At 40.8% G+C, this 21,290-nt stretch overlaps 1 protein-coding gene across 1 annotated transcript in view; it reads right to left on the bottom strand.

The window, feature by feature from the left end:
- The window catches only part of LOC144683990 (PGAP2-interacting protein-like), a 130,848-nt gene extending 127,774 nt beyond the window's left edge, over window positions 1–3,074 (bottom strand). The window contains exon 1 of the mRNA XM_078547654.1: window positions 2,796–3,074. Coding sequence (XP_078403780.1) covers window positions 2,796–2,838 — 43 coding nt within the window. The 5' untranslated portion in view covers window positions 2,839–3,074. The remainder of the gene's footprint in view (window positions 1–2,795) is intronic.
- Between the last annotated feature and the right edge of the window lie 18,216 nt (window positions 3,075–21,290).

Here is a 21,290-nt window from a genome sequence, read left to right as displayed (position 1 = left end):
TCCACCAAGAATACAACACAGTACTTCCACTAACTCTGCACCAGCAAAAGTCAACAGTATATCACATGGAAGTTGGATGGTCAGCCCTTTATATGGGGGCGGGAGGGTACCTCATGCAGCTGATCACATGTTTAATTGGAAGTGATTAACTGTGGGGTTTAACTGGACATGAGAACTTAAGAAATAGGAGCAGGAGTAGACCATAAGGCCTGTCAAGCCTGCTCCACTATTCAATATGATCATGTCTGATCTTCCGCCTCAACGTCACTTTTCTGTCTGCTCCTCATATCCCTTGATTCCCTGAAGGACCAAAAATCTGTCAATCTCAGTCTTAAATATATTCAATGATGACACATCAATGACACTCTGGGGCAAAGATTCACAACCCTTTGAGTGAAGAAATTTCTCCTCATCCCAGTCCTAAATGATCGGCTCCTTATCCTGAAACTTTGCTCCCTTGTTCTCAGTTCCCCAGCCAGAGGAAACAACCTCTGTGTCTACCCTGTCAAATCTCTTCATAATCTTAAATGTTTCAATGAGATCACCTCTGGATCTGGGTGGTGCAAGTGGCAGGCAGATGTTGCAGCAAATCAACTTTAGAGGCTGTTTGACATCACGATCTGCCCACTCTACGTGCTTCCAGCACACACATGACATGCCTGCACTCATGACCTGTCAGTCAGGTTGCAATGTGCAGGCTGTGCCAGAGGTGGCTGGAAGCATTCCATCCAGTTGCCATTATTTCACACCCCCTTAACCCCCTCCCCTCCAGGACATTCGCATTACCAGCATTAGCAGCACTACGGAGCCCTATTTTATGGCCAACATCTGTAAGTAGAATACAATTATAAAATAAGCAAATGAGATCAAAGAATGGGACTTGGGAGAAATAGAGATGAAGGTAGTGATGAAGGTTTCTTTTTGCAGAAAATCCCGATTATTATATTGCATTCTTCAGGCACTAAAACTTTTTTGACAAAGAGAAATCAAAATTATAAAGGTAAAAGACAAAATAATATTAATACTGGAAATCTGAAATAGAAACAGAAAATGCTGGAAATCCTCAGCAGGTCAGGCAGCATCTGTGGAGAAAGAAACAATTAATGTTTCAAATCTGTAAGCTTTTCATCAGAACTGAAAAATGTGACAGATGGAACAGGTTTTTAAGCAAGCACAGAGGCAGGAAAGCCAGGGGGGTGGGTGGGGGTGTGGGGTTGGGCAGATCATCAATAGGGTGGAAGGCACGAGTGATTTCAGTGACAAATGAGAATTTCCAAAATTATTGAAATATTAAAATTATTCTTAGCTATAAGCCTTCTTAATAATGCAATAAAGTCTTCATATGAACATATTTTGAACAGATAAAAATTATATTTTTTTTAAATTATTTTTTCATTCATTCTCAGGAACCTAGTTGTCCTGAGAAGGTGGTGCTGGGCCTATCTGGACTGTTCACATTTAGTTCCATTTCAGCAACGTCCAGTTCAGACAGTAACTGCAGGATTGCAGTCACTTTTAGGTCAAATGAGGTGAGGATGACAGATTCCCTCAAAAGGATTTCACAAAATCCAGCTGCTTTCTCGCCACATTACCTGATATTTCCCAATTTTTAAAACTGACTTCAAATTCTCAAATTGGGATTTGAACTAACATAGTCTGGATTATTAATCCAGGTCTCTGGATTATTGGTCTAGTAATGTAACCATTCTTCGTCTTGAGTTCTCTGCCTGAAGGAAGATCCTTGGCAATTATTCACCACACCACAGGTAAGTGCCATGAATTTTTTACTACAGGTAGGGAGAGGAGGCAGGCCCTAAGTCTACCTCAGCCAGAATGGGTATCAAACCCCTTGGCATTAATCTAATCCACACACTAGCCATCTAGCCAACTGAACTAACTAGTCTCCCGACATAACCATTACATATAGATAATTTATCTTAACAAGCTCCACCTTATTAAATACCTAACAGCACAATAACTTATGAACATATGAAATAGCAGAAGTTGGCCATTCAGCCCCTTGAACCTGCTCCGCCATTCAATAAGATCATGGCTGATCTGTTTGTGTTTTGAATTCCACATTCCCATCTACCTCTGATAACCTTTGATTCCCTTGCCTAACAAGAATCTATCTACTTCTGCCTTAACAATATTCAATGTCCTTGCCTCCACTGCCTTCAGAGGCAAAGTTTCAAAGTCACACAACCCTCTGAGAGAAAAAAATTCTCCTCATCTCTGTCCTAAAAGGGCAACCCTTAATTTTTTTGGGGGTTTGAATATGATCAAAAATAAAAACATTCTTTACAAATATTGTTGTTCAGTCATGTCTGATTCAAGAAAAATCGCTTTCTGTTACAATGACCCTGTACTATTAAATAATAATTGAGTTCATTTCTCAAGAAAAATCACATTATAAAAAGTTTGTATTTTAAACGCTTTTACTAATTTTAACAGAGACTCATATTAATAGTCGTGACAAATAATGGGCCCAATAGTGACTACTAAAGGAAAATATTTTAAATCGTTTTGTTTTCAGTACTCCCAACAAACTAATCATAAAATTAATAATGCATATGGTTTCCAAGACTGTTTAAACTCTGTCCCAGATAATGTTTTCGTAAAGTATTAAATGCAGCAGGATTGTCTTGTTTTCAAGTGATTGTTTTTAGAACCAGTTATAAATAAATAGTATTAGATAGAAGTGTTTTAATTCTCAGGTAGCTGACTGATCTTCAGCGAATGGAATTACATGTAATTACCTAAGAAATAATGCTTTAAAAAGGCAATAAACTTACCCAAGGAAACTTCCATCAGTAGGTCCCTGTGTAAGGCAGGCATCTTCCCACACTGTAGCAGGCAATGAGAGAAGTGCGAGCGTATTTTGCGAATTGAGTTCTATGCTGCAGGAGGAAGATTGCCTTGCTGCTGCTGCTGCTGCTCTGATAACTGAGCCACCTGAGGACAGGGGGCGGGGCCTCACCTGCCGGGACCCACTCGCGCGCGAGGGCGGGGCGGGGCGGGGCGAGGTGTCCTTTACCTCCCAGAGAGGAGCAATGCTGCCGCTGCTGCTGCTGCTGCTCCCGCCTGGTGCAAAGCAACAGGCAAAACTTTCCTTCAACCCTTTGGAGCCAAGTTCATTTTCCCTTTGACCTGAACGACTTTTTGTTTGCATATTCATTCCAGCAGCCCAAGTTTCTTCCCTATGTCAGGTGTCGCTCAATTGTTCCAGTTGCCCTGGTTTTTTTGTTTGCACCAATAACTGCGGGCAGAATTCAATAGTAGCAAATTTGAAAACTCTGAGAGTGTGCACGCAGTTCCAGAAATGTTATAAATACTTAATTTAACCTTGTGCGTCAAAATTTTAATTGCAGAAAATATAATTTAATGACAGATGCAGGCCCAGTGAACTCAATGTCCAAAATTGCTGGTGTTCTCCAGGTACAGAAAGTTCTGTTCTAGGGGACACATTTGTTAAATCTAAACCGATGTATACAAATTTGATACAAATATTGAACAGTGAAAATCTTGAGCCACGATTGTTTAAAGCAGAAAGTAGCTAAAAATTGAACTGGGGCATTGTGTCTCTATGCTGCTGTCTTTGACCAATGAACTAAGCCAGATTTGGGTTACCTGATCTATTAGATATTGCATTTGTTACATGGGGCGCAGGTTTCCTTGAGCATGTGGATTGGAAGTTTGCCCTATGGATAAACACATTGTCGTACCTGTAGCATCAGTTAATGCCTTTAGGTAAAAGGGGGTGAGGGGCAGTATCACATCTTGCCGGTCACGGAATCACGGCGACTAACTCCCACATACGAGTGCGATTGCACCAATAAGAAATTCTTCCTTTTCATTTGGAATATATATATACATGCATTTGTGTACATCTATCTCCATATGCATTGATATGTATGTATATATACATTTCCCTTTCTCCTAATTTGTGTGGCTTCAGACTTTTAAAAAATGTTTGCATGTCTCCAGCCATGTATATCAATAAATATGCTGCCCTGACCCATATATCTAACTCTATAATAGATTCCACGATGATTTTAAATCACTTCAATTCAGCACGCATCAGAGTGTCCTGCTCTCTGTGCATTACACTTTCTATTTTAAATTTATATGTTACTATAGATGTTTCAGCATTTAATTTTTTTAGCCCTAGGGTTTTCCTGCTCACTTGCCCTAATGACTCCTATTTGGCTTTCAGATTTAAAAGATGCTAATTATGATCATGCGATATCCCTGCTGAAACAATATTGCAGCTAAGAAGACTTGTATGACATAGATCTCTTCACCTGAATGTTTAAGCCATACTGCACACTAACTGTTGTGTCATCAGGTGCACCATGTGGAGAGCCATTATCGACATTGTCCTCTACACTACCTGGCTGTGGTTGCTGACGCCACAACGACAGAGAGCACGCTCCCGCACATGCAGTGTTAGTGCCTGTGACATCTCTGACAATGACATCCCAGGCAGCTGCCTGTATCAAAGGTGGTGCAGGTCGAACAAAGGCAGAAAAGAACTCAGGCTCTCTCCTGCTCTTCCACTCTCTTCGCCGCTTACCTTTGCTCTCTTTAGCACTTGCCACACACTCTTCATTGCTTTCCTCCACTCCACTTTATTGCCACTCCACCTGCTTCCTCCCACTTATTCCCACTCCACCCACTCTTGTTGTCACTTCCCTTAGTACCCTCCACTGTTTCCCCCACTCCCTCCCTCCAACTCCCCAGTTCTCTTCATCGTTTCCCTCTGCTCCCTTCATTGTTTCTCCCACTTCCCCCTCCCTCCCAGGCCCCCTGCCCTTTTCACCGCTTCTCTCTGCTCTTTGCCGCTTCCCCTACTCTCTTAGTCACAGATCCCCTGCTCCCCGCTCCCTCCCTCCTGCTCCCTTCATCGCTTCCCCCGTTCCCTTTGCTGCTTCCCCACTCCCTTCGTCACTAACCCTGCTCTCTTCACTGCTTCCCCTCTACTCCCTCCCGGCTCCCCTGCTCTCTTCGCTGCTTCTTCTGCTCCCTCTTGCTCCTTTCACTGCACCCTCCCATTTGCCCATCACTTCGCCATTTTCTCCCGCCTTGGTTGTCCACCTCCCACACTGTCTGCCTCCCTTTGCTGCTGTCTCCCCATATGAGGGAGGGACTGACAAACGGAGACAGGGAAAGCAGGAGGAAGCGGGAAGTGGCAGAACGCATGGTGGGGAGTGGAAGGAAGCGGGCAGGGGGAGGTAGCAGGTGTTGGGGGGTAGGCACACAGTAGTGCCATGAACAGCTGGGGGAACTGTGGATGGAGTAGGATCTGATTTTCTTTTCCTGTTCAGTGGTGACAGGAGTTACAGTGTAACTACCTCAGCTGCCACAGATGTTCATCCTTTTTCTACAAGCCTAGAGAAAGTACAATTTTGAGACAAAGTTGAAACAAAGTATAACCAGTTGGGTATATTTAACCTTTGGTGTTAAATTTTATTCTTGGCTTCATGCAGTGGCAGCATTTTCAAGGATTCAGCTGCAGAGGTCAGAACACCTGATTTTTAGCCTGCACAATTTTCTATCCATTGTAAATTAAAGTAGTTAAAGTGAAAGAACATTATTGTTAAAAGGGGGATAACCATTGATTGTGTTAATTGCCCATGTCCCACTATAATTTTCATGCAGCGCATTTATGCTCAGAACTATTTTTTGAGTTGTTATCCTATTGGTCACCTTTTACATAATTTTCTAGGTCAGTAGGTATAATTAATAATTGCAAATTTATACTTAACCATACATTACTTAACACAAAGACCTCAGTTCAATATATGCCTAGAGTTCTGATTCTGTCACAGACATGACAACTCTTGAAAATTTATCACGAGAGGATTTCTGAGTAAAATTAAGCTTCTCTCGCTAACTCAAGATAAAGCTCTGAAATCTCAAGATTTTCCACTACCATTCTTGTAAACTCATCTTTCATAGATTACTATGTCCTGCTCCTCCTTGAGATGGATCATGCAAGTGCGCACAAACTCACAGTAGCAGTCGGTGGCCTCCAATTCCTCTACAGGGCCTGGACAACAGAAGCTAACAAGCCAACTCAGACATGCAGCAAACCTAGCAAGTGGGTGCTCGAGGAGAGCACAGGCAAGGAGTGGGTAGTGTTGGGTACAGCTGAGCCTGAATTCTCAGCTCACAGCGTCAACTCCTGCACCCTCAGAAAAGTTTGGGCAAAGTTTTGTGAGCCTTTCCTGGCACAGCCTGTCACCTCTGCCCACCCTGGCAAGAAGCTCCACGGACCAGCAAAGACGGGCCACTAACGTGTTATGAGGTGCCAGATGATGTGTGTCAGATGGACCAAATCCACAAGGGAAACTTGGTCGCGCTGTCACAATGATTTTGCAATTTGTATTTATTACAAGAAAATGTTTGCAATGAATTCAGAAGCAATGAGTCCACTATGACCTTTAGAGACCTTAAAAGTTAAATTAAATTATTTATTAACACAATAAAAGATTTCAAGCACATACATAAGGCTACAATTATTTACTATTATAACAAATTCTAAAATTTCTAATTGACCTGACTCCTAGGGCAGGATCTTTCGGTCAGCGAGCATGGGTGGGGCCCGCTCGCCGACATGGAAAATAACGCGGGATGACGTTGGCTGGAACTCCCGACGTCACCCCGCGTCACTTCCATTTTCGAGTTGGCGGGGATGCAGCCGAGTCAGCTGCGTGCCCGCCGACCTGTCAATGGCTCTTCTCACATTTGACTGAAAACTATCAAATCATCAATGGAAACAGCACAATTGCTCAGTCCTGCAAATTCTTTGTCAGCCTTTGAAATGTTGCTGGTGCATTTTTCATACCAAATGGCAGAACTTTATCCTCTCAGCAAGTCAATCCTTGTGTTAAACTTTGTTTGTCCCACTTTCTCAATGCAACCTTCCAGCCATGGCATAGGGTATGAAACCACTTTTGTCACTGCATTCACCTTTCGATATTCCACACACAGGGCAGAATTTTTCATCCCGTGGGTGGGCACGTGTCGACCCGATCGGAAGAAAATTAGTGCACGACTCCCGTAATATTTCGGTTGGCAGGCACAGGCAAGAGTCAGCGCGTGTCCACCTACAATTACGAGGCCTATTAAGGCCCTTAAGCAAGTAATTGCAAGCTTTTTTTCACTGCTCGTCCAACCTTAGGGTTGGCAGACGGGCGAATAGGCCAGGCGGCCTTTGCATTTTTTACAAAACCTCATCCATGGGAGGTGAGGTTTCCAACAGTAAAGGAAAAAACAATAAAAATATTTTAAAATAATTTTTAACATGTCCCTCTTCATGTGACTGAGTCACATGTCGGGACATGCTTATATCATTTGTAAAATCTTCATTTTTCATTTTAAGGTTCTTCAGCTCCCTGGGGCAACTCTGTGCCTTCAGGGAGCTTTCAGTGAGTGCTCCCCCACGCATGCACAGACTTCAGCACTCGCGCTCCTCCCATCCTCATTCCGGCAGTGCTGAGGCTCTCAGCATGCGTTTCACGCTGGCTGGCCGTTAATTGGCCAGCCAGCGTGAAATCGCAGTCAGAGCCCGATCACAGGCGGTGGTCTGTTTCACAGCCATTCCCGGGCCTGCCCAGCGAAGGGAAAATCCTACCCACAGCCTTTGTGTTCCATCAGGTTCAGTACCATCACAATAGACAAACTCCAGTTACGACAAGTAGAATCAATGATAGCATTTTGAAGCATGAGTTCAATTTCTTTCTGTACTTGTGATAACTTTGCTGGACTTAATCTATAAGAATGTTGTCTTATCCAAACTGAATCCCCTACACTTACGACATGCTAAATTTGTCCTCCCGAACTTATTCCGACGAATAGCTTTGTGTGACTGCAATAGCTCCTCCAAATCACTCTTGTCTGGAAGATAACTCAATATTACATTTAAATTTTAAGTACCTCCTCACTATCCAATTTGATTAGAGGAAAATTAATTTCAGAATCCTTCACTTCTACCTCTTTCTTCTTATCTACCACTACTAATACCTCTTTTTGCTCCTCCTCCCTGTAAAAGTACTTTTTAAGCATATTTACATGACACGCCCTCTGCTTCTTTCTCCTATTTGGAGTATTTATTAAATAATTTACTTCACTCAGTTTCTTTTCAATCCTGTTAGGTCCACTAAACATTGTCTTTAATGATTCACCCAGTTCTGGTAACAAAACTAACACTTTTTTCCTGGCAACAAAACTGTGAGCTGTGGCACTCCTATCCACCTTTGTTTTCATCACTTGCTGTGATATCTTTAAATGTTCCCTAGCTAACTCACATGCTCTGTTCAATCTTTCTCTGAAATTTGTTGCATAATCCAGGACAGTAGTTTCTGAATTTTGACCCACCAATTTCTCATGAATCAACTCCCTTGAGCTAAACACGTCAGCCTCATTCTCTTCCATTCTCTCTTCCTGAATAATCTTAACAAAGATAATATCAGCTAATTGAATTTCAACACCTTTTCCTTGCCTTTTAACTTCCTCTTCTTCCTGTTTCAACCTGTGAATCTGTGATCTCGGTACTACACAATTTGGAAACAATCCAGGATGCTCTCTCTGCAATACCCCTGTTGAATGCACCTCCATGGGCTTCTCAACAACCATAGGCATCACCCACATCTCGGACCCAGCTGTATCATTACCTAAAATAAATTGAACCTCTAGAATGGGCAATTTTCCCACTACTCCAACATCACCTCGCCTGTTTTCCACTTACTCTTTAAATTTACTTCCACAATGGAATAGGTTTAGCATCTCCATGAACCCCACTTATTATCACCCTTTCCTGAAATACTCCCTCTGAACAACAAATATCACTATCCCATAGCATTAAGGATTAAATAACCCCTGTGTCTCTTAAAATTTTAGTATCTTTACCTGCTCCACCCTGTACACATGGAAAGACTTCCCCTTCACATACAAAACCTTTAAGCAGTTCTGCAACTTGCTCTTCAGAACTCCTGTGGGTATATTGTGAACACATTTCCACTTCTTTACCTATCACTGATTCTCCCTGCTTTACCTGTAACAAACCAGGAATACCTAGACTTCAGAACCCACAGTACTTCCACTTCCAGAACTTTTCTACATTCCAATTACTGCAACTGATTTTCCTTGTAACCTCCAACACATTGATTTTGTGTGTCCAACCTTATTACAATGAAAGCACCTCAATTTTAAAGTGTCAATTCTCCCCGCAGCACCTTCCATTTTAACCTGAGAAAAAACTTCCTGAGAATCTCCAACTACTCCTTCTCTCCCTTGACTACCTACCTTCCTTTCTGTGTCTATGTCTGTGTGTGTGTGTGTGTGTGCGTGTGTGTGCGTGTGTGTATGTGTGTGTGTGTGTGTGTGTGTGTGTATGTGTGTGATTTAATTCAGTTAAAGGCAGCTGGTCTGAATGTTCTGATGTATTAGAAGATAAGCTAGGTTTAAAATGTTAAGCAGGTAAACATAGGAGTAAAGGGAACATTTGAATTTTTAAATAAACCAGACTAGATTGATTTCAAAGGAGGGGTGTAATGTGTCACCTAGCCAGGTGATGTTCAGAAACAGTGTGTTTATTTTCCCCAAAGATTACTGGTAAAATTAGTACTATGAGAGATTTTTATTATCAGAGAGGTAAAGTCCAAAGACATAATGAAACAATGGGAATTTGCATTCAAATAGGAAAATATGTATAAAGGAGTGAAGGTTGTATGTAAGAGGAGGCATTTTAAGATCTAACAAATATGATACGCCTTCAGCATCTATGCCTCAAGATGCTGTCTCCAGTGAACTGAAGTTAAGAAAACTCACTTTGAATTGGATTGTTCAGGGTTTCATGTTTCTTTTCCTAGGTCTTTTAAAATCTATGTGTCTTACTGTTGAATTAAAGTGTAACTAGGAGTTAGATTAATTAGGGGATTTAGAAGTTATCATCCTAGTATTTGTAGATCTATGTATGTATTTAAAATAATTGATTTTATTAATAAAGGTTTAATTTAGTTTTGTAAGAAACCTTTAAGACTTGGTGGTCTTATTACCACTGAATTGAAGGCATGCATCTCAAAATTTATACAAATTGCAAAAGAAAAGTTGTGGCAGTTGTTTCATGGTTCCCTTTGGGATTTGAGCAGCTCAGCATTTACTATTGGCTGTGCCATAACAAAGTTGGGGGTTCCTTACGGGATATATTTGAAATTCCTTGATTGGGTTGGAGAAACTTAAGGTTATGAGTACGAGAAGCATTTTGAATTCAGGAGTTGATGTGAGGCATTTTTTGAAGTGGTGAGATTGCAATGTGGCTTTGGCAGTTGATAAAACTTTCTGGGAGTTGAAGTTATAACTTTGGCTGGTTTACAAAAGGTAACTAAAGTTAAGTTAATGGAATGGGTGGATAAATTACAATTGGGGTTACCAGCAGAGGCTAAGAAAGCAGATATAATTGAAGGCATAACACAGCATTTAAAGTTGGAAGTGATACCTGACACTCATGTGTTACAGATGGAAGAAATGCGACATCAGTTAGAAATGAAGAAGCTTGAACTTGAACAAGTAAAGGAAATGAAAAAAACTTGAGCTAGAGGCAGCAGAAAAGGAAAGGGCAGAAAAAGAAAATGAAAGAGCATTTCAAAGGGAGCAAGCAGAAAGGCACGAGAAAGAAAGAAAGTTGGGACTGGAATTCCAGGCAAGAGAGATGGATAAAGAAAGAAAGGCAAGGGAAAGAGAGAAGGAAAGAGAAAGGGCATACCAACTTAAAAGGCTGGAAGTTAAAAAGGAGATCTCAGATTTTGAGGAAAGTCCTGATGATGAAAATCCTTTAACCTAAAACCCAGGGGGGAGATGTTTAAATTTGTACAAGTTCTTCCAAAGTTTGAGGAAAGAGATGCAAAAGCATTCTTTATTTCATTTGAGAAGATAGCTAAACACCTTAAATGGCTACAGCAAAACTGGACATTGTTGTTACGATCCAGGTTGGTAGGTAGAGCACATGAGATTTATGCTTCACTGTCAGAAGAAATGTCAATGAACTATGATGTGGTAAAAAAGAGGCTATTTTGAGTGCATATGAGTTGGTTCCTGAGGCATCCAGGCAGAAATTTAGGAAAGTGAGAAAACAGCCTGGGCAAACTTATATTGAGTTTGAAAGAGTAAAACAAAGTAATTTTGACCAGTAGATATGGGCATTAAAGATAGAGACAATATATTCAGCTCTTAGAGAGGTAGTTCTTTTGGAAGGATTTAAAGATTCAATTCCTTCAGTAGTGAGAACTCATGTGGAGGAACAGAGGGTTGAAACAGTAAGACAATTAGTAGAGATAGCTGATGATTATGAGTTCATTCATAAAGCTAATTTTTTTCATCACACTTTTAAATCAGAAATGGATAGAAAGTGGGAAGGTGAAAGGAAGGTGGGTCGCCAGGGAAGAGAAGGAGTAGGTGGAAACTCCCAGGAAGTTTTTTTTTCAGAATAAAAAGGAAGGTGCTGAGGGTAGAAGTGACATTCGAAAATTGAGGTGCTTTCATTGTAATAAAGTTGGACATACCAAATCTGGGTGCTGAAAATTGCAGAGAAAATCTGTTGGAATTATAGGGGTGCAGAAAAGTTCTGGAAGTAAAAGTACAATGGGTTCTGAGGTTCGGGCACAGGCAAAACCAATAGTTTGTGTAGAGGTAAAACAGGGAGAATCAGTGATAGGTAAAGAAATGGGGATGTGTTCACAAATTACCCAAGAGAATTCTGAGGAGCAGGTTGCAGAAATGTTTAAAGATTTTGTATGTGAAGGGAAAGTATTTCCATGTGTACAAGGTGGAGTAGGTAAAGATGTTAACATTTTAAGAGACACAGGGGCTAGTCAATCCTTAATGTTGTGGGACAGTGATATTTGTTGTTCAGAGGGAGTATTGCAGGAACAGGTGATAATAAATGGGGCTCATGGAGATGCTAAACCTATTCCATTATGGAAGGTAAATTTAAAGAGTAAGTGGAAAACAGGTGAAGGAATTGTTGGAGTAGTGGAAAAATTGCCCTTTGCTGGGCTTCAGTTTATTCTGGGTAATGATATAGCTGGATCCCAGGTGTGGGTGATGGCTATGGTAGTTGAGCGGCCTGTAGAAGTGTTTTCAACAGAAGTGTTGCAGAGAGAGCATCCTGGGTTGTTTCCAGATTGTGTGATAATGAGACCACATACTCATAGGTTGAAACAAGAAGAGCAGGAAGTTCAAAGACAGGGAGAAGGTGTGGAAATCCAATTAGCTGACACTGTGTTTGATAAGGCTGTTCAGGAAGAAAGACTGGAAGACAACTGAGCTGAAGTGTTTAACTCAAGCTGGTTAGTGGAGTTACAGAAAAAGGATATGCAAATACAACATTTATATCAGACAGCTTACTCAGAAACAGAGATAAAATGTATTCCAGAATGTTATTGCCTTAAAGGTAATGTTTTATGATAAAATGGAGGCTGTATCATGTTTCAACAAAAGAAAGCTGGAGGGAGGTGCATCAGATTGTACTACCATTTGGATATAGAAATGAGACTCTGAGGATAGCTCATGAAATTCCAATGGGGGGATATTTAAGAATTAGAAAGACTCAGGCGGAGATATAAAAACATGTTTTTTGGCCTGGATTGCCTAGGAATGTAGTCAAATTCTGTAGAACATGTCACATATGTTAGGTGATAAGGAAACTACAAGCATTGATTAAGCTGGAGCCTTTAATTCAAATTCCAGCATTTGAAGAATCTTTTACTAGGGTCATGATTGATTGTGTAGGACTACTCCCTCAGATGAAAAGTAGAAATCAATACTACTGACAACAATGATGTGTCTACCATGTTTCCTGAAGCAAAACCTTTGAAAAATATTATAGCAAAGAAAGTTGTGGAAGAGTTAACTAAATTCTTTACAAGATATGGTTTACCTAAAGAAATACAATCAGATCAGGGTTCAAATATCATGTCACAGCTGTTGAAGGAAGTAATGAACAGTTTGGGGATAAAACAATTTAAGTCAACAGCTTACCATCCTGAATCACAAAGGGCTTTGGAAAAATAGCATCAAACTCTAAAAACTATGATGAAGGCACATAGTCAGGGTTATCCTCAGGATTAGGATAGGGCAATTCCATTCTTGTTATTTATTGTTAGAGGCACTCGTAATGCATGGGACTGGTTTCAGTCATTTTGAACTAGTTTATGGTCATGAGGTGAGGGGACCACTGAAATTGATTCATGAGAAATTGATGGGTCAAAATTCAAAAACTACTCTCTTGGATTATGTATCAAACTTCAGTGAGAGAGATTGGACAGAGCATGTGAGTTGGCTAGGGAACATTTCAAGATATCACAGCAAGTCATGAAAATGAAAGCAGACAGGAAAGCTAAAGCTCGTAATTTTGTTGCTGGGGAGAAAGTGCTAGTTCTGTTACCGGTACTGGGTGACTCATGAAAGGCAATGTTTAGTGGGCCTTACAGGATTGAAAAGACTCTGAGTGAGGTGATTTAATAAATACTCCAGATGGAAGAAAGCAGCAAGGGGTATGTCATGTAAATATGCTTAAAAAGTACTTTGACAGGGAAGAAGGCCAAAAGGAGGTATTAGTAGTGGTAGATAATGATAAAGAAGTAGAAATGCAGGATTCTGAAATTGATTTTCCTCTAATCAAACTGGATAATGAAGGGGCACTTGAAAATTTAAATGTAATATTGAGTTACCTTCCAGGCAAGTGTCAAAGTGATTTGGAGAAGCAATTGCGGTCACATGAAGATATTTGTGAAAATAAGTTGGGAAGGACAAATTTAACTCTACATGATGAGTCTGTAGAAGTTTCATCTTTGCAAAGGCAACGTCCTTATAGATTAAACCCAGCAAAGTTATCACAAGTACAGCAAGAAATTGAATTCATGCTTCAAAATGATATCATTGAGTCTAGCTGTAGTAACTAGAGCTCGCCTATTGTGCTGGTACCGAAACTGGATGGAACACAAAGATTGTGTGTGGACTATTGAAAGGTGAATGCAGTGAAAAGCGGATTCATATCCTATACCACAGTTGGAAGATTGTATTGAGAAAGTGGGACAATCAAAATTTATCACAAAGATGGACATGCTGAAAGGATATTGGCAAGTACCATTATCGGAGAGAGCAAAGGAGATATTGGCTTTTGTGATGCCAGTTGGATTCTATCAGTTTAAAGTTATGCCATTTGGTATGAAAAATGCACCTGCAACATTTCAAAGACCAACAAACAAAGTAATTGCAGGTCTGAGCAATTGTGCTGTTTATATTGATGACTTGATAGTTTTCAGTCAGATGTGGGATATTTACAACATCTGTAATGATTATTTATTTGATTACAAGAAGCTAATTTGGTGGTGAACTTGGTTAAAAGTGAATTTGCAAAAGCACAAGTTACATATCTAGGCCATAACATTGGACATGGTAAGGTGGTTCCGTGAGATGTGAAAGTCAAGGCTATCATGGATATCCCCATGCCTACAACAAAATGAGAAGTTTTGAGATTTCTGGGTTTATCGGAAATTTGTACTAAACTTTAGCAGTGTGGTTGCTCCATTGACTGAACTGTTAAAAAAAGAACAAGAAGTTTCAATGGAGACAGGAGTATCAGAGGGCATTTGACAGTTTGAAAATTGTATTAACTACGACACCAGTTTTGGCATTACCCAATTACGCCAATCAATTTAAGTTGGCCGTTGATGCAAGTGATTTAGGCATTGGGGCCGTACTGTTACAAGAAGATGACACTGGAATTGAAAAACCGATAGGGTATTTTTCACCGAAGTTGAGTGTACAACAGAAAAGATGTTCATTGATCGAAAAGGAGACTTTGGGTTTGGTGTTAGCATTGCAGCATTTTGAGATTTATGGTGCAAACATTTCATCAGAAACAATTGTTTATACAGACCACAATCCTTTACGTTTCTGGACAAATTTCGAGACCAAAGTGCAAGGCTATTCAGAAAGAATTTATTACTGCAGCCATTTAATCTACAGATTATACATGTAGTGGGTGAGAAAATCTGATGGCAGATGCATTGTCAAGAGTTTAAAACTTAAGAGGAAAATTGGAGATTTAAAACCTGGACACTGGACTGGAATGATTTCTGTTGATACCAAGGATTTATATATATATTGTTCTGTTAATGCATGCACCTGGTAATGTAATAGTGTAATAGGTATAGGAGGTAGTGTAAGATGAGTTCAGAAAATTAAGCCGACTTTTTAAATTATGACTTCATTTTTTAATAAGGAGGGGGATGTCAGGAAGATATAAGAAATGTCATAATGTTATTGGAATTTATTGGTAAATACAATAAGAATGGGGTTTTTGTCTGTCTCTGTGTGTGTGTATGTGTGTGTGTGTGACTTAGTTGAATTAAAGGCAGCTGGTCTGAAGGTTTTGATGTATTAGAAGATAAACTAGGTTTGAAACGTTAAGTAGGTAAACATAGGGGTAAAGGTAACATTTACATCTATAAATAAACCAGATGAGATTGATTTCAAAGGAGGGGTGAAATGTGTCACCTAGCCAGGTGAAGTTCAGAAACAGTGGGCAGAATCTTCTGGCTGGCGTGCGGGTGGCGGAATCCGCATGCCAGCGCTTAAAATGTCGAATGCTGACGTCGCGCGAGCGTCCCGATGTCATCGCACGGCATCGTGATATTTCGGTTGGCGGGTGCGCTATGCAGCGGGTTGCGCGCCAGCCATTAATTAAAGGCCTTGTTAAAGCCTTTAACTCTCCAATTGACCAGGATTTTGAGGGGCTCATGCGAACTTCAGGTCAGCGCACAGGCCCAATGGGCAGGCGGGTAAGTGATTTTTTTACAAACTTCATCCAGTGGCAGGATGAGGTTTAATATCGGGTTTAAAAACTTCTAATGAAGTGTTTGTGTTCTTCACTAACATGTCCCAACTCGTGTGACATTTTCACATGAGGGGGACATGTTAATGATTTTTTTATTCTTCTATTTTTAATGTTTGACAGCCTTTGAGCGATCTCCCTGAGGCAGCACTTTGCCTCAGGGCGATGTGCGCTCTTTCACGCGCATGTGCGAAAGAGCGCACTCTGGCAGTTGGGGAATCCCCCCCGCCCCGCATGCACAGGAAGCGCATAGCGCTTCCCATCTGGCGACACGCTGGGCGGGCCTTAATTGGCCCACCCACCTAAAATGGCGGCGGGGCCCATTTCAGCGGCGGCGATCGGCCCGCCCGCCCATCAAGGGCAAAATTCTGCACTGTGTGTTTATTTTGCCCCAAAGTTTACTGGTAAAATTAGTACTATGAGAGATTTTTTATTATCAGGGGGGTAAAATCCAAAGACATAGTGAAACAATGGGAATTTGCATTCTAAGGGGAAAATTTGTATAAAGGAGTGAAGGTTGTATGTAAGGGGAGGCATTTTAAGATCTAAAAATTGTAAAAAGCCTTCAGCATCTACACCTCAAGCTGCTGTCTATAACGAACTGAAGTTGAGAAAACTCACTTTGAATTCGATTGTTTAGGGTGTCATATTTATTTGCCTGGGTCTTTTAAAATCCATGTGCCTTACTGTTGCCTTAAGGAAAGTGAAACTGGGAGTTAGATTAACTAGGGGATTTAGAAGTTATCTTAATAATAATTCGTAGATCTATGTATGTATTAGAAATCATTTCTTCCATTAATAAAGGTTTAATTTAGTTTTGTAAGAAACCTATAAGACTTATTACTACTGAATTCAAGGCACACATCTGGAAATTTATACAAATTGCAAAATAAGTTGTGGCAGTTGTTTCAAGCTTCCTTCTGGGATTTGATCAGCTCAGCATTTACCATCGACTGCGCCATAACATAGCATCCATGTTTACTCATTAGCATTTCAAACACATTTGGCATCTAGCTTCCTTTGATGATTTTCAGCCTGCAATCTACTTGACTCCAAATGTAATTAAATCACAGAGACAGGACCACCTATACTTACACCCATAAACCTACTTCACAATAAACCAGAAAAATGTTATGAAAATTATTATACTTTCGTCACAAACGGTCAAATAGAACACAGTTTTCTACAAAGTAATACTAATCTTCTGAATTAGATATGTTGTAATATGCCTTTGAGGGATAGCAGCACGACATCACTGGAAGGGAAATGTGTCATGCGATCCAGTCTTAGTTTAACTTTTGCCTTTGAGCAGAGCACAAAAACACACACAGCTCTGCTGCTCATGTCTTCAAGCTTTCTACACATATATACATGTTCTCATGTGCCTATTCTAAATAAATGAAACCAAAATGTGTTTACTTAATCCCTTATGAGTGATTGCTGTTTATATCAGTATAACAACACAGCAAGATGTAATGTTACGAAAGTAAGACATCATTCCAGTAACCATTTCTACACTTGAAAACAGTTCTGAAATGATTGTCTGCTTTTTATCATAGAAGAAGAATATATAAGAGATTCTGTCCACACAATAGATTGTAATTTGAAAGAACTAAGTGAAACACACCATCAGAGGATAACTGTCTACTTTATTTCTTGTTTTACAGCACCATGCTGACTCACACATCAAACAAGAGTAGTAAACATTGTATTGGTGTCTTGCCCCCTCTGATGGGTAAATAGTTGAGAATGTGAGTAGGCCCAACTGGTGAGTCTTTTCTGTCTGATGCCTGTAAGGTCTTAGGCAAAAGTTGATCAAGCCCTTTATAGATATGTGCTCATAACACAATACTATTCTAAATTTAATACAATGTCAGCCGTCTAGCAGAAGGCTAATACCAAAAATGAATAAAAGTTGCTTACCATGATAAATCCAATATTCTTACATCCAACCAAGTTTTTAAATATAACTAACAAATTCCAGTTGCACTTCACTCACAGTGAAGTATACTTTCTGATCGGGCCTGCTCAGTCAGGCACTGAGTTAATAGTGCTCACCCAACTGTTAGTCCTGCCTCAGTTTGCATGGTCATCTCTTAACATTAAACGGATAGAGAAAATAAATGCTAATTGCCTTTACGAAGGTTGACAATATAGTTTTTTTTTATATTTTCAGCTTTTCCGATAACAGGTAAGGTAACAAAACACCTGGAAAAATCCAGTTGTCAATGTAATAAGTTGGAAGGCTGGAAAATAAGTTGTTAAGTGCTGGAGTACTGTAATACTCCAATCCCTCACCACACCCACTGCCATTTGGTGCCTAGAAAAGTGGAGCTGGTGTACTTTGTGCCATTGTCGAGGAGCATGATCGTGCTTTCCACTGCAAGGATAGTATTGCATGCCTGAAATGAGGGTGAAGAGGGCTTGAGAGCACAACTGACTGTGACTACTGATTATTATTGCCCTTGCAATAAATGACAAACCTTAATCCTCTGCATTTGGCTGTCTGTCGACCCTTAGTCTTTGTAGTCAATGGCACATAATTGCCAGGCAGTTGAACTTCTGTCTACAAAGGAGAATGGAAGGGTATTAGCAGGTGATTCAGTTTGCCTGGGATCTGCTTCATATACCTCTATTGCTCTTCTTTCTTAACATCCAAATAAAGAATAAAAATTAGGTTTCTATTATTGAGAAACCTATTTTCCTTGTCATTGTAGGCATACAAAGCAAATGACAAAGTAAAACAATTGACATGAAGGTTCCTGACCAATTGAGTGAAACACAAAAGCAGCACAAGATAAAAATGTTCAGGAATTTCCTGAAAATGCTGCTACAAATCTTACTGTAGGCATGCACTCCTGCTTGGAAATTGCATGGACTTCTAAATTGCACCGTTGGGGTTTAATTTAATACATTTCATTGCAAACCCAACAGCAGAGTCCTGCTGCTCAACCTGGCTCAGGAGCTGTTATGCAAAAGTGGTAGATATCCACCTCCGGGAAGTCATGAGGACATTGAGATCAACGCAGCCCGAGTGGCTTCCTCTGCTAACACACACTGAACTCCTGGTGTTCACAGGGTAAACATCCTCCTCAAAGAGCACAACTGGCTCACAGTTAACGAAGCAGTCCCATTGACACAGGACTTTAAAAAAAAATGCACCCATCTGAAATCCTGTGGTCTCTACAGGCCACATTCCACACCCTACACGCTGACAACTCACGTCTTGATGTCATACCTCCTGGTTGGCTGCAAACATAACCAACCACAACCTAGTAATTGACCCAAAAGATGAAGTCTCAGGTTTCAACCTTCCATGGAAAATCTAGGCAACCCTCAACTGCTTGAGGACGGGCCAGGGAAGATGTGGCTGCTTGTTTCACAAGAGAAACATGGGAAACAGCTCATATTGTGATTCCGGCCATCCAAGGCAGATTATCATCCAGAGACCAAACTTCTGCCCAGAGAGACTCATTCCTGGTGGCATCACAGCCATTCCCATTGCATCAGCTGAAGGCATTGAATGGATTGTAAACTTCAACATCAAACTATAACTGCTAAAAATTTAAAAACTTAAGAACATTGGCACCAGTACAAAACTTGACTGGAAATTTAGATGGAGTTTAAATGGGCTAAAATCTGACATAATGGAATTTCACTAATCTCCTGGTTATGTCCAAGTGACACTCAATTATTAACAAAATCAATCAGAGAATCTCCAAATGAGCCAAGGCTTTCACCTTTGAGGAAGATATCTTTCAAGGCACAGAGATGGACAGTTGAATGGTGAAGAGTTTCATTGGGAGATGATTGAAGGGACATGGGAATGAGATGGGAGAAAAGCTGTAGAGTGACAGGAGATCAGAGTCACAGAGGTGGAAGGCCTGAAATAGGTTGGGAATCATGGGAGTTATGGGGAAGAGTTAGAGAAGGCTACAACAGAGACTGTTCACACTTGGGCCAGAATTTTTGTTCTTGAGTCAGGAGCACAGGGTTGGGAAAAGTTGCGATTTTCATTCCGGAGTGTTGTCGCAAGATATAATGGGAATCATGTCCAACGACCCTGGAAACAGTTCGGAGGCAGCACAGGGGCTGCTAGGTGCAGAGGCAGGCTAGCCGAAAGGCCGACCTCGGTGATCTGGCACTAGTCCCTGCTGCAAAAAAAGCAATAAAACAAAAACAGCCCTCTAGCCCTCACCCACTCACGTCCCCTACCCCTCCACACACTCCCCATGCTTGATCTATGCCAAGACTTGCCACCTCATGCCTCCCACCCACACCCCATGCTCCCCATATCTCCATGCTGACTTATGCCCCTCTACCAAACCCCTCTGGCCCCTCATACCCTTCATGCCAACCTATGCCTCTCTACCAACTCTCCATGGCCCTTTATAGCCCCTAATACAACAGTGCTAACTGATGTCAACCCATGCCCCACGCCCACACACCCAGTATCCACCATGGGCAGATCTCAGGACCCATACGGAGATGAAATTAAATAAAGTGCTAACTGCGTATTTAAAAAAAACACTCAAATTGATAAACCCATTCACTACAATTAAATTCCTTCAACTAAATCCCTTATAACAACAAGCATTTGTAATAAAAGCCCGACATCAAAGACTTTATAAACACTTGGACCTGTTAATCAAACAGTGAACTGACAGGCTCCCCACTTTGATAATGATAGGTTGTGAAATCATTCATATAGCATTAATGCTATAATGAAACCCCTCAGGCTTATGTCAACAAATAGAGTGAAATAGTAAGCACGAATTCCTTTTTTTGCCTCCAGATTTTTTTTGGACTTAAAGAGGAAGAGGTTTAAATGCCTTGATAGCTTGATTATTCCCATGAACTTTAACAATTCCCTTGAGAATTTTGATAGCTCCATGACAAATTAACAGTTCCCTTGACAGCTTAACAGTTCCAATTACCTTTGATTATTCCAATAAATTTATTCACTTTTAACATTCTCAAAGGGCACCTTACCGCTCCCAAAGGGAGCCTGACTTCTTTCAATGGGTACCTTACCCCTCCCAAAGGGCATCTTATCTCTCCCAAAGGTCTCCCCAGACCTATCCAAGAGGGTACCTTACCTCTCCAAAAGGGTACCCTATCTCTCCAAAGAACTCCTCTAACTTTAGACTTTCTCCTGATAGATCTAAAGTGCACAAGTATGGCAGAATTTTATGACTTGCGGGCAGGCACGCGCCTGACCCAAGCGGGCGTAAAATAGTATGAGAAGATGTTGGGCGAGCATCCCAAAATCATCCCTCATGGGCACAATCTTCAGGTCGGCAGGCACACCCGGGAATTGGAGCCTCACCCACCATCAATTAAGAGGCCACTTAAGGCCATTAAAAACCCAATTGAAGCCGATTTTACG

The sequence above is a fragment of the Cetorhinus maximus genome, chromosome 1, assembly GCF_964194155.1.
Source record: "Cetorhinus maximus chromosome 1, sCetMax3.hap1.1, whole genome shotgun sequence".
Lineage (NCBI taxonomy): Eukaryota > Metazoa > Chordata > Chondrichthyes > Lamniformes > Cetorhinidae > Cetorhinus > Cetorhinus maximus.
Note: the sequence above shows the minus strand (reverse complement) of the source record. Positions and strands in the feature narration are given on the sequence as shown.